Source organism: Artemia sp. Qi Xiang Cuo, chromosome 20 (assembly GCF_049724085.1).
Source record: "Artemia sp. Qi Xiang Cuo chromosome 20, ASM4972408v1, whole genome shotgun sequence".
NCBI lineage: Eukaryota > Metazoa > Arthropoda > Branchiopoda > Anostraca > Artemiidae > Artemia > Artemia sp. Qi Xiang Cuo.
In genome coordinates this window covers 42,651,306-42,666,449 of record NC_142813.1, presented here as the reverse complement: position 1 = coordinate 42,666,449, position 15,144 = coordinate 42,651,306, and the positions used below count along the sequence as shown (strand labels likewise).

The following is a 15,144-nucleotide window of genomic DNA, read 5'->3' as shown; positions in this document are numbered from 1 at the left end:
GAAAGAAAACCTTGTTTTTAGGTTTATCTTTATTTGTTCCAAGATCCTAACAGGTTTATAATAGGGGTGGAGAGGATACCACCATTACGCAGGTAAGCATATGAATGGTATCTTTTATTTCAAACTTAATATGTTCCTGCAATGAACACCCTTACTACACATTTAGTCCGAATGTAATTATCCGAATGAAGGGAGGTTAATTGGGTAAATGCCTACCACACATTAAATTGTAGCAAACACAGTCGGATTGAAAAATACCTGAAGGGGAACCTGAATTAAACCATCCTTCATTAAGGAAAGTCGTCATTTTCTACATGGTATTTGGACACTTAGAAGTGAGAGCCAGTACATATTTTACAAATTCTTTGGAAATAGCCTTCAAGTTTGAATTCTGTTATATATCCGAGTCCCTAATATGATCATCAGCCAACGATGTGACCAGAAGTATGACATCACATCTATCATTCGACGCCGCCGCCTGTCCTGGTTTTGCCATGTTTGCCGAAGACCAGCCGAGACTTTCACAAATCAAAGCGTACGCTGCAAACCAGCACCAAATTAGAGGATACGACCTGGAGGACAAGCCAAGACTTGGCATAACACTGTCAAATCAAACCACGAGCCAATTGGCGGTTTCCAGAGACATGTTCGCAGATGGGAGCCCTCATGGCTTGAAATTATTGCCCCATTAACCCAAGACCATAACCTGTGGAATTCAACAGTCTGCCAGATTCTGTCGCGAGGGAGTGCTACATAGCTTATGTCCTGATCAAAGTACAAGTAGGTAAGTTGTTAGGTTAGTGTTAGGTTGTTATCTCTGGTAGAATGAACTTTGTAGCAATTAAAATGTATTTATTTAAAGTTGGTGTAAAAATTGAGGTCAAGAAATTGAATGACAAAAGTAAACCTACATTTCAACTTCAGTCTTATATATGATCAGTATGGTTTTTAGGAACAATCAGTATGGTTTTTATGTATATGATCAGTATGGTGCTATGGTTTTTAATTGCACCATACGATCAAGAGAGTTCAAATTTACAGAATTTTATATGACAAATATTAACTTTCACAATTTTTTTAAATCTTACTTTCCGGCAGTTTGCTATATTTAGATGTATTTTTATAGGTTCTAATCACCAAACTACGATCAACGACAACAATCGAGACACAACAGTATCGAAAAGCAAGTAAAGCCCTACTTATTCTAATTCCTTTGCTTGGCCTGACTTATATTTTAGTAATTACAGGACCTGAAGAGGGTATCCTTGGAACTATTCATTTTCACACAATGGTTATCCTTGTATCCACACAGGTTAGTTGAACTTATTTACTGTAAAATCTTACATTTAAAAAAAGCAAATATTTGCCTTATGTGTCCTCTGGGACTTAATGTGGAAGTCAAGGAGATAGGTTGGTTTGAAAAGTTTTCGACCTAACAAAGATACAAGATAGTTTTTCTTAAAACTTGTTTCTATTTTTCTACAATAGTCTCCTTGTAACTTCCCACACTTCTTCCAGCGATAATCCAGTCTTTTTAATCGGTCAAAATAGTACTTGGCGTTCTTCTTTGCAAATCATTATTTACGAATGTGACTGCCTCAGCTTGAAATAAACAAAAACCACTACAAACAAGAGTTTGGGTATCGCCTCTTCTCTCACTATAAAAGACTAAAACCTACTGCGTCATTGGCGCTTTACCGAAAACTATATGCACCTTGAACAGCCTTGAAAGTACAAGCAACATCAAATTGAATATCTGATATATAATGATATTAGTTGTTGAAAGATCCATCAGTTCAAGAAATTATTTCACTCTAATTTTTTTTTTCAATTCTTTAAGAACTGGAAAAGAAAATATTTTTAATATAGTTCGTTTTCAGTGCAGCGCCAATGACGCAGTAGGCTTTCGGTTTTTATTTACAGTTAAGGAAGGGGGTAGTGTCCAAACTCTTTTTTGTAGTGAAACTATATTCCTCTTGAACAACTTTAGAAATAACTAATAAATTAAACTGAATGTTTGATGTATAATGATATTAATTGCTGAAGGCTCATCAGTTCAAAATTTTATTATAATTTAAATGTTTATTTTTAATATTAAGTACAAAAGTAAATATTTGCAATAAAATTTGTTTTCAGTAATGCACCAATGACGCGGCAGGTTTTAGTCTTCTATAGTCAGAGAAGAAGGCGATACCCAAACTCTTGTTTGTAATGATTTTTTGTTTCGTTTCAAGCTTGATTTACGTATTCAATTTAAGTTTCACTCGTTTTAAGATTTTTTTTATTCATTTCCATTAATATCTATTGTATGTTTGTTTGCATTTATTGTTTATTTAATTTCTGTTCGTTTTAAGTTTCATTTATGCTTTAAAAGCAAAATATTTTTTTCGTTTTAAGCTTGATTTTCATATTCCATCTAAGCATTACTCGCTTAAAGATCTATGTATTCATTTATATTATTACTTGTTGTATATTTTTTCTTATGATTGTTAATTAAATTTCTCTTCGTTTAGGGCTTCACTTATTCTTTAATAGTAATTTAGGGTGGTTTGAAAAGTTTTCTACCAAACAAAGATACAAGACAGTTTTTCTGAAAACTTGTTTCTATTTTTCTACAATAGTCTCCTTGTAACTTCTTTCAGCGATAATCCAGTCTTTTTAATCGGTCAAAATAGTACTTGGCATTCTTCATTGCAAATCATTATTTACGAATGTGACTGCCTCCTCATTTGACGAAAACCCGTCCTCTGAGTGTCACTTTTAACTGAGGGTACAGAAAGAAGTTGCTGGGGGCTAAATCTAGTGAGTAAGGTTGTTCGTCAAGCAGAATCAACTGCAATCTGTGGATTTTTCACCATGACATCCGCTGAGGTGTGAGGGGGCATGTAGTCTTATTGAAACAAAATTTCCTTTTTTTGCAAATTGTGCCGTTTTCCCACAATTTCTGCCTTCAGCTTGTCAATTAGTAATGCGTACTTTGCTCCTGTAATGGTTCCTCGTTTTTGAAGATAATAGATTAAGATAACTCCGTGACTATCCCAAAATACGTTCTCCATCACTTTCCCGGCCGAAAAAACAATTTTTTTTTAGAGCAGGCTCTCCCTTTGCAGTACACTTTTTTGACCGTGTTTTTGTTTTAAGCGTATAATGGTGCATCCAGATTTCACCTACAGTAATTTGTAAGCACTAGAACTCGGATCTATTGCGCCAAAACTGCTCCAGCAGAGGGTTAGAAATGTTCATTCAAACAAGTTTTTGGTCTAACTTCAGCAAACGCGTGGACAGCTTTCTCATGCCTAAATTTTGATTTGTTATATGACGAACACTTTCTTTGGACGTTTTATAGCCTCTGCTATCCCTCTCACTTTAACTTGGTAGTCTTCCAAAAATATTTGGTGAACATTAGCGATGTTGTCGTCAGTGGTTGGAGTTTTTGGACGTCAAGAAGGTTTGTCGTTATCAAAGCTTTTACAGCCACATTTGAATTCAGCCACTCAAAATTTCATTGTGGCAGGCAAATGGCGATGCAGGATTCCCATACACAGAGTTCAACACACATTTACGAAGGATTATTACCATACAAAAACAAATACTTTGTGACAGCTCCATGCCAATTTAATTCATTTTAGACGCAACGCTATAGCGTTGCCTATAGTAAAGGCCATATGGCTCCAATGTTTTATTTTTTTTTCAGAGACACTTCATATGGAAGGGTTCGCCGTAAAAACTTCAAAGGGGGCTCATTCGATTGGAAATCGAAAGTTCTAGTGCCCTTTTTATGGGTCAAAAGTGATTGGAAGGCAACAAACACCCCTTCCACGCCCACCATTTCCCCAAACACATCCAATCAAAATTTTGAGATATTCATTGTGTTCTACGAAATTGATTTTCAGATAGAAATAATGCTTTTGACGAGGACATTCCCCCACATCCCTCAGGGCAAGGGTTGTAAGTTGTGCCTTGGGTGCACATAAGCTTTTTATAGAAAGCTTTGTCGTAGAAACTTCAAAAAGAGCTCATTCGACTAGAAATTCAAAAGGATAGTGACCTTTTTAATAGTCGAAAGTGATTAGAGGACAAGATACCTCCCTCTCACACCCATCTTTTCCCCAAACACATCCAATCAAAATTTTGAGATAGCCATTTTGTTCAACGTGGTTGAAATTTCTGGAAATTAGGTCTTTGAGGATGACGATCCCCCTCCCCCACACAGCCCTCAGGGCTATGGCTGTAAGTTCTGCCCTGGGGGCATATAAGGTTTTTATAGAAAGTGCTGTCTTTTTGGCTAGTTTAAATGGCTAGTGCCCTTTTTAATAGTCGAAAGTGATTGGAAGGCAACTAACAACTTTTCAACGCCCACCACTTCTCCAAACACATCCAATCAAAATTTTAAGATAGCCATTTTGTTCAAATTAGTTGAAAGTTCTGGAAATTATATCTTAGAGCATGACTCTCCCCTCCATGGTCTTCAGGGCAAGGGTTATAAGTTATGCCCTGGGGCATATATGGTTCTTATGGAAGGAATGCTCGTATAAACTTCTGGGAGAGCTCAATTGCTTGGACATTTAAAGTTTTAGTTCACTTTTTAAGCGTTAAAAGGTATCGGTAGGTAACCAGCCCCCCCCAAGCCCTTTTTCCCAAATGCAACTGATGAAAATTTTGAGTTAGCCATTTTGTTAAAAATAATTCTAGGATCATATGAAAAACGGCGGTGTCGACACAACCGCACTCAGGGCTCGGGGGCAGGCGTTGTAAGTTACGCCCTGGGGGCATATATGGTTCTTATGGAAGGGATGCTCGTATGAACTTCAAAGAGTGCTCATTTGATTGGAAATTGAAAGTTCTAGTTCACTTTTTAAGAGTCAAAAGAGATTGGATGGCACCTATCCCCCCCCTCCACGCCCTTTTTTCTCAAACCCATCTGATAAGAACTTTGAGATAGCCATTAAGTTAAAAATTGTTCAAAAGCCAGGTAACAAAAACTCAGGTGTCGACACAACCCCCCAGGGCCCGGGGGCAGGCGTTGTAAGTTATACCCTGGGGTATACATGGTTCTTATGAAAAGGATACTTGTATAAACTTCAGAGAGGGCCCATTTGATTGGAAATTGAAAGTTCGAGTTCACTTTTTGAAAGTCAGAAGAGATCTGAGAACAAATATCCCCCCCACGCCTTCTTTTTCTAAGCCCATTTGATCAAAATTTTGAGATATACATTTTATAAAAAGAAAATAGTTGAAAGGTCGGATAAGAAAAACTCCGGTGTCAATACAGTGGTGTTCCACCACTCGCAAGCAAGTGCCATTGGTATTTTTGAATCCGCATGGTCAAGTTTGGGGGTGGAGGGTAGGCTAATTCTCGTAGCATCCCCATTCCGTCGTGGTATGGTTCAGATTTTCAACACCTGGCGTCCGGACTATCATATAATCTACCAAGCATACAACTACCCCAAATCAGTATCAATAAATAAATGGAGCCCAAAACGAACAAAAATTAAAATAAATATTAGAGTCAAACTCAAAACGAGCATAAATTAATGTGAGTAGGGTTAAAAACCCCTATGCTTTCTAAAAGCCAGAATATAATTTGTACTTTACTGAAAAAAAAATTCAAATGAGTTTACTGAAAAAAAAATGTGCATTGTCAATTTAATATACATATGCTGATATTTATTCCCGAAAATCTTAATTAATTTTTGATTTCTTAAAGTTACAAAAGTGAAAATATTTCAAAGAATTGTTTTCAGTAAAGCGCCAATGACGCAGTAGGTTTTAGGCTTCTGCAGTGAGACGATACCCAAACTCTTGTTAGTAGTTATTTTTATTCGATTCAAACTTGATTTACATATTCAGTTTAAGTTTCACTCGTTTTAAGATTTATTTATTCATTTCCATTAATATCTATTGTATGTTTGTTTGCATTTATTGTTTATTTAATTTCTATTCGTTTTAAGTTTCATTAATACTTAAGAAGCAAAATTTCTTTATTGTTTTAAGTTTGATTTTCATATTCCATTTAAGCATTACTCGCTTAAAGATCTATGTATTCATTTATATTATTACTTGTTGTATATTTTTTCCTATGATTGTTAATTAAATTTCTGTTCGTTTTGGGTTTCACTTATTCTTTAATAGTAATTTCTGTTTGTTTTGAGTTTGAATTTTAGCAGGTATTTGTATCTGCTGAGCTTAAGTTTAAAATGGCCTTGACTTTTCTTTGAAAAACTTATTTTTCGGAAAGTTTTTTTTTTAAACTAATTCACAAAAATACTCACATCAACGCAGTCTAACGACAGTCAAATAACAATTGGGCCTCTAAAATGACTCAAAATTTGGTGAATACCAAAGATGTATAAAAGATGCCTTAAAAGATGCATAACTACATTCCCTGATTTTTATGGATAAAGGCTGTCATCTTCAAGTCGAGGTCTAAGACTTTTCATCTCCATTTTCGGGCAATATCAAAATCTGATGAACTTAACGTTACAGATGAATTGAAAGTTACTAACGTAGGTAAACTTGTATAATTTCGTAAGTGGGATGATGCTTATCCCAATAGTTTTTTTTTTCTGACTGTGTGACTCAAAAGTGCACCATCAAATTCTGAAAGGCTTAGAACGCCATAATAGAATTTTCAAGCCTCTTGCCGTGAAATATATTTTTTGTGTCACTGGTGCGTTTTTTTTATTATTTTTATTATTATTTATTATTTATTATTATTATTATTTATTATTTAATTATTATTTTAAATTAATTATTATTATTAATTAATTAATTATTAATTATTATTATTATTATTATTATTAATTAATTATTATTGATTATTAATTATTTAATTATTCATTAATTATTAATTTTTATTAATTTAATTATTATTATTTATTATTTAATTATTATTATTTATTTATTATTTATTATTATTATTATTTATTATTTATTATATTTTTTTATTATTATTTTTTGCCAAGAATGATTGCATTGAACCAGTGATTGTAGAGCAAATAGCGACGAAGACCACACTGCCTTTCCATCATAAACAAATAAGAAGAACAACAGGGAAATTTTTTATACAAGACAGTGGAGCGCAACTTTAAATGAATATTTCGACCCTATATCCAAGGGCCGTCCTCAGCAAAACAGACGAAGAGAATAAAAACACTAAAAAAGAAACTTACATTAAAATTCAATCATTAAAACTGTTTAAAAAAGTTTTAAAACAGCCCTAATATCATTACTTCAAGGAAGTTCAACCAGACGGCCCTTTTGCTGTTTTGCTGAGGACGGCCGTTGGATATAGGGTCGAAATATTCATTTAAAATTGCGTTCCACTGTCTTGTATAAAAAATTTCCCTGTTGTTCTTCTTATTTGTTTATGATTGTAGAGCTTAGGAAGAATCCTCAGTCAAACGACGAATGTAAGCTCTAGGGCAATTTTTAAAAGCTGAAAGTGATTGGAGGATCAATAGTTCTGTTCTTGTCCCCTGTTTACCCCCGGGCCCATCTTGGCCAAAATTAGCGTCACTTCTAAATTTCAAGATAGCAATTTTAATCGAAAAGATTGAAACACATTATAAAAAAATTGTCTCTAAATTGAATGCCACCTCCGGGCAAAGACACGTCGACATGAAGATTTGACTATTTCATATATAAAGGGTCATAAGCAATCGATAATTGATAATAATTAAATGATCATTTTAGGAAAAGAACGCCAAAATGTAAATTTTGGCGTTTAACGCCAATTTTAAAAGAAAGAGTTCGCCAATATATTGTATTAGGAAGGTGCGAATGTTAATTGCTAGATGATTTCTCTGTCATTTGCATACCTCAGAGGATTGCCTGTACAATTTGCTGATCTGCCTGCTTTGACGATTACTATTGAATTTATCTACTAAGGTTTAGGCAACATTTTTAGTACGCCCCCCTCGCTCTTCCCCTCTACTTTCTGCAGGTGTGGCGCACCATTTTCACTGTGTGAGATTCATATTTTTGTTTTGTACTCTAAGCAATTAAGTGTAGGAAACTCATAAGACTGGAAAATGGCGCTAGTGTCAAAATAAAATCGCCAATGCCATCTATTATTTGGCCCATTACTATTTTAACCCAAGCTGCTGCTTTTTTGTCTTTTCAGGTGCTTTGAAATACACGGGAGGGTAAAGAGAGCATAATTATATCCCCAGTAAATCAAACAGCTTAAAGGCAAATAGCCCACTTAATTTGTTAAGAGGCAGGCTTTGTAGGCTAGTTGACTCTAAGCTGGTAAGAGCACATTCACAATAAGATATATACTAATACAAGGAATTAGCTAGCACAAATCTGAGCCAATCAAAATTTTTGCAGAAAATTTTGCAACCAATCAGAAAAATCTGATTGGCTCAAGTTAGAACTAGCTACGTTTCAGTGTTAATAAAATCTCATCGTGAATGGGTTTTAAACCTACCTGTAACATAAATATTGTTCCTTAATCCTCCCCTACATATTAAATTAACTAAAGGGACAAGTATTAAGCATACTTGAACTTAGTTCCTCCACTTAATCTGGCTAAGCTAAGCCTACTTCTTGCGGACTGGATTTTGACTTTAGATATATGTATTTTTTTTAATGCTGGTTAATTCACTTACAGGGGAATTTTAACTTTGATCCTATTGCAGTGTAGGTTAGTCATATCAAACTTTAAATTTTCTATCCAATTTTCAACTTTTTCAATGAATTTGCAAGGTACTAAACTGTAAATTGGCACTAAAAGTTTTTGGAGTGTATCTTCCCATGCTAATTCACTAAAGATCCAATTGTTAGTCACTTTCCTATTCTATCTAAGCCATCTGACTATTAATTTTATTTCTACTATGCATCGGAATACCAATGTAGAAAATGCAAGAAACCTTATGCCAATGAACGCTTTCCAATACTTTCAGAATTTTGCTTGGCTAGGCAACACTGCTTTTTTCTATTACAAGTATATACCACTACTGTAACTAAAAGCTTACAGTCACACAATGCCACTCTAGGTCCACACAACAAAAATTCATGTAAGCTTCTTAACCGGTGCTAGGTATATTTCCCCGGAATGTTTCCGTCCACGGAAAATTTGTTCCTGGAAAATTCCCCCGAAAATCCTTCCCACACGCAACAAAAAAAACAATAAACACACATCCGTGATCTTTCTTACGGAAAAAAAAATTGAAAATTCAACATTTTTGCAGATAGGAGCTTGAAATGTCTACAAGAGGGTTCTCAAGTTTCTTTTAAGCATTTCGCACATAATTTTTAACCGACTTTATAAAAAAATACGAAAACTAATAAACATAAAATCGCGAAAAAAGGAAGAAAACGAGGACAATTAACATCCAGTGAAAAAATTGAAAAATTATGCAAATATTTCGGTCAAGACCTCCACTTGACCGTCCTTAGTGCAGAATAAAACTAATAAAAATATAAAAAACAAACCTTAAAATAAAAACACAAAACTTAAATTGGACGACCCTTTCGTAGTAACGGTGAAAGGGTAACTGAATAAAAAACACAAGTCTAAATGGCATTTCACAATTTTATTTTACGTAATGAACTCTTAAAGGCTAATCACTTTCCAGTTAGATTATTATCAGAGTTTGCACTGCTAGCTCTATCAGCATCCTTCCACTATTTCCGACACAAACTTAGGAATTGTAATCAGCGAACGGTGGTACAAAGGCTCTTTCATCTCCAAGAGCTAGTCCCCAAAGCTACTTTAGTATGACTAAAAGAAATTGTTTAAATCGTTCGCAAAACTGAAGAAAAGTAAAGGTGCAAAAACTGAGCCTTGGGATACGCCAGATTCAATAATTTGCTTTGAAGGCAAAATATTATCAATATGTACGCTATAAAGCCGATCTATTAGGAACATTTCTAAGAAGGCAAGGACTGTTCCGTAGATGCCGTAAAATTGATATTTCTTAAGCAAAATATCATGGCTAACAGAATCAACAGCCTTAATAATATCTAAGAAAATAGCAGAAACTTTTTGTCCAAAATCAAGAGCTGAGTTTACAATACTTGTTAAATAAATCAAAGCTTGCTCTGTAGAATAGCCATTACGGAATCCAAATTGTGTGGGTACAACATAATGCTTCATAAGCTAATTATATTATATATTAAATATATTAAATAAAATATGAATATGTGTAAAAAATAAGAGTATACATACATATAAAGAAAACACAAGAAATTCAAAACAAAGAGCAGAAGCAGGGAGGAATATAATAATGAGAAACAAATTGATTTAATAAGAATAGTATTTATAAGAATGGAAGGATAGTAAAAATAAATGGCCTATTAGCATAAATTTCAAAATACCTGTTGAATTTCACCTCAGGTCCTCTTGAACAAAACGAGGGCCCCCGTCAAGATTAATATGGGTTCGAGTGTAAAAAGACCTTATAACAGCAATTACAAACAAAAAAAAGTTTCAATTAATCAAAGTTTCAATTCAATTAATCAAAGCTGCTGGTTCATTGGGACTTACGATGATAAAAATAAGATTAACCAAAAATAACTTAAAAATAAATGATGAGTGATAACTTCAATTATATTGGAGTTTAGCATATCGAGGAAAGTGTAACTAAATGTAAGTTTAAAGAGTGTGGGGGGGGGGGGTCAATAACAGTTTTTAGAGAATTAATTTAGTTACGATTTAATTTCTCTTTATGGAAGGATTTTTTTTCCTTTTCAGTAAATGATGTAAATGTTATCAGTGGGAAAAGGAGAAAATACTGTCCTATACATCTGTATTATTTAGTGTTCTTGTTGCATTAGTGTATTTTTGTGATATAACCGTTGCACATTTTCAATGTGATAGCGGATCACACAGATCCTGAAGTGAATGTAAGAAAGGCAGACAAATAACCTTGCCGGAAATTTGCCACAACATTTTTTTTAATTAATCCCTGAGCTTCTTTGTAGTTTAATTATTCAGAAAATTACCACTAACGGATATTTTTAAACTTCATGAGGTTTAAACTTCATAATAAGCACATTTAGACTACACACTAGTTACCACAAGAAGAGCATACTTTTTCTCACTATTTATTTATCACAATTTCAATATTTTAATATACTCTATAATTGATTCATTCCGCCTGGCAAAAGTTTTAAATGTTTCTAAAATATCTATCCTCCTTGCCGAAGTTTGGTTTACTTGTGTATTAATTCTTTAACACCACTTAAATTAAGACAATTTAATATGTTTCAAATAGCTGATTCATTCGGAGTATCATTCGTACCCAACAACCTCATCTGAAAATAATTTACTCATATCACAAGAGCCATAGAGGTGCACCACAGCCATAGCCACAGCCACAGCCATAGAGGTGCAACCACAGACATAGAGGTGCACTGTCATTACGACATGTTGGTGTAGAGGTTTGAAACATGTTGCCCAAGTATATAAAAGAATCAGTTTCACTAAGATAGCTCCAAAAAAATATTAACAATATCTTACTGAGTAGATTAAATTTGTTTGTTTAGTTTTTCGGTTTAATATTTTGTGAATAAGGTATGTGTCTCTTTTGATGCGATAATCTTGTGAAGTGATTCGTTTAGTTGAACTTTATTCGTTAACTGATAACGTTATTCGTTTAACTAATCTTGTGATCAGTTTCGCTAAGTTTGCTCCGAAAAAACGTTAAAAAATATCTTATTAAGTACATTAAAGTTGTTTGCTTAGTTCTTCCGTTTCATGTTTTGTGAATAAAGGCATGTGTCCCGTTTGATGCGATAATCTTGTGAAACGATCGATTTCTTTTCATATGTGGAATACTCGTACATTGCCCAAATATGTAAAAAAAAAGTAAATCGGTTTTGCTAATCTCGTTCAAAAAAAAAATATTTAAAACATCGTATTGATTAGATGGAAAAATTGTTTACAAGTTTTCGTTATTTAGTTTTTCTGTGTTTGTTGTTCGTTTAGTTTTTTTCTACATAATTTTATTTGAAAAAGGTATGTTTTTTGTCCGGTGTGATATTATTGTCACATGATTGATCAATCAAATTCCCGCATTGGCCTTATTTTTTAAATAAATCAAGTTAAGTCAAGATTGTAATAATCAAACAGTTCGTAGTAACGAACTGTAAGTAAGGAGCGACCCGGCTCAATGGTAACCGAAACTCTAAAAAACGGAATTTTGATACCAATTGATACATCAAAAGAATCGGAATTTAATTTTTAATTTCAAATATATAAGTTTCATCAAGTTAAATCTTACCTATCAAAAGTTACGCGCCTGAGAAAATTTGGCTGATTTTCGAAAAAAGCAGGAAAGAACCCCTAAAAGCTATAGAACCTTAATGAGAGTCACATCATCATATTCAGCGTAACAGAAAACCTTACTGCTTGGGTTTTAAGCTTCTATCTATAAAAATGTGCACTTTTCAATGTTTTCCCAGAAGAGACATCGTTAATGCGTGTTTATTTGTTTTTTGTTTTTTTTCCAGGGGTGATCCTTTCAACCTTGTGCTCCTAGCATATCACTGGTGGGCTAATTGGAATGAAAATTAATATTTCTAGTGGCCCTTTTAAGTGACCAAAATAAATGGAGGGCAACTAGGCCCCCTCCAACGCTCATTTTTTTCCCAAAGTCACCCGTTCAAAATTTTGAGATAGCTATTTTGTTCAACATGGTCGAAAATATTATAACTATGTCTTTTAGGATGACTTAATCCCTCGAAGCCCCCAGGGGGAGGGCTGAAAGTTATGAACTTTACCCTATGTTAACATATAGTAGGCTATTGGTTATTGGGACCCGGCTCAATGGTAACCGAAACTCTAGAAAACGGTATTTTGTTACAAATAGATACATCAAAAGAATTGGATTGTATTGCTGATTTTAAATACATAAGCTTTATTAAGTTTAGTCTTTCTAAGAGGAAATCACATAACGCAGGACACTTGTCTTATTTTCGAAGAAAGAGAGTAAGGCACCTTAGGAGATATGGAACCCTGATTAAAATCACACCACAATATTTCGTTTATGAGAGACCTCTGGTGTAGAGGTTTGAATCTCTTATATACAAAAATGGGGAATTTTGCATTTTTTGCCAGAAGAAAGATCACGGGTGCGTGTTTATTTTTTTTTTTTTTTTCCCAGGGGTGATCGGATCGACCCAGTGGTCCTAGAATATCTTGGGATGGCTCATTGGAATGGAGATTAAAAGTTCTAGTTCCCTTTTAAGTGACCAAAAAAAATGGATGGTAACTAGGCCCCTTCCTACGCTCATTTTTCCCAAAGTCACTAGATCAAAATTTTGAGATTGCCATTTTGTTCAGCATGTTCGAAAATATTATAAGTGTGTCTTTTAGGATGACTTAATCCCTCAAAGTTCCCAGGAGGAGGGCTGAAAGTTATTAACTTTACCCATTGTTAACATATAATATTGGTTATTGGGAAGTATACATTACAGACGTTTTCAGGGGAGATTTTTCCTGTTAGTGGGGGGGGGGGTCGGGGGTTATGTGGAACGATCTTTCCATGAATGAAGTTTTCATGGGGGAAGGGACATTGCTATGAAGGGGACGCTGGACTTCCCAGCAGTATTTAAAAAAAGATCAGAAATTAAATATAAAAAAAAAACAAGTTTTTCAACTGCAACAGCAGCAACATCAAAACTTTAAACGAACAGAAAATAATGCATATATGATTGGGCTCACCCCCTAGTCAATACCTCACTCTTTAAGCCAGAGATTTTTTTAGTACTTTCATAAGAACTATTTATTCTAATTAACGGCCTTTGTGATTAAGCGGTCAGTTTTAAAGAATTGGAACAAAGTTCGAACTTTCGCTTAAAGAGCAAGGTATTGACTAGGGGGCGAACCCCCTAATATACGTATTAAAAATATATGAATATAGAAGTTCGTTACGTAAATTAATTCGTAAGTTACGTATATTTATTACTAATAAAAACGTTCGTAAATAAAATGAAACAAGTTTCGAGAAAACCATTTAACCAAATAAAAGTAAATTAATATGAAAATTTTGTTTTAATTATTCATGCACTGTGAGCTAAGATCAAAACCTGCATTTCTTCAAAAACGTTCAAAAATTAAATAAAAAAAACAAGTTTTTTTTAACTGAAAGCAAGAAGCGACATTAAACTTAAAACGAACAGAAATTATTCCGTATATTAAAGGGGCTGTCCCCTCCTCAACGCCTTGCTCTTTACGCTAAAGTTTTACTTTCTCACAACTCTATTTTTTTTTAAACAATAACAAACTTTAGCGTAAAGAGCAAGAAGTTGAGGAGGGGACAGCCCCTTTAATATACGGAATAATTTCTGTTCGTTTTAAGTTTTAATATCACTCTTTACTTTCAGTTAAAAAAACTTGTTTTTTTATTTAATTACGCTAAGAACCAAGTTTGTCTGCAACCATTTGCCAAAACAATGAACAAAATGGGAGAAAAAAAATTAGGAGTTTGAATTTCAAATTTTTTGCCTTAAATTTCTCATCTATACCAATTATTTTCCATCCGCTCGTATAAAAGCTAAATAACTTTCATCTTAGATGAAAGGAATATATTTCCGATAAAGAGAAGTTCTCAAGGGCTCTTTCAAAAAGAAAGCAGAAGAGCGTATTCTTGTCTTTGAAATTCCATACTGGTCTCTAATTTTTTCAAGGGATCGTCAGTTTTCAGTCACCTAGTGGACCTCTTGAAGTGCCACTTGTCCCCCCACACCCGAAATCTTAAATAAGGTCTTAGACCACACTGGCTATACATGACATACGATGAAAAACGAAGAAAAGGAGAAAAAAAAATCAAGAAACTGCAAAAGAAAAAAAATAACCTTTTGAACAAAACAAGTTGTTTTTTTCTTTCTGTATGGTTAACTTCAAAAGGTTTTTTTTCTTTTAAACTGAGGATGGCTTGTTGGAGATCTTTGCTGAAATATCTGCTTTGTCTTTTTGGAGTTTTCACAGACTAGAAGTTACCCCCGTTGGTTACGGTCAGGCAGTCTGGTACCCAAAACCTTCCGTAGGCAATTTCTCTGGAAAATATCTAGCAAATCTTCCTCTTTTTTTCGGAGCTGGTGTAAACGATTTTGGAAGTTGGCCACCCTTTGTTTTTTATTATTATTTTTTTCACTTCATTTTATTGGAAGTTTTACAGTGTCATGAATCAC

General features: G+C 34.0%; 1 protein-coding gene across 1 annotated transcript in view; it reads left to right on the top strand.

Annotated features, from left to right (window-relative positions):
• Positions 1-15,144, top strand: part of LOC148940230 (uncharacterized) — a 76,807-nt gene that overhangs the window by 34,927 nt on the left and 26,736 nt on the right. The window contains exon 5 of the mRNA XM_089106105.1: positions 1,127-1,312. Coding sequence (XP_088962231.1) covers positions 1,127-1,312 — 186 coding nt within the window. The remainder of the gene's footprint in view (positions 1-1,126; positions 1,313-15,144) is intronic.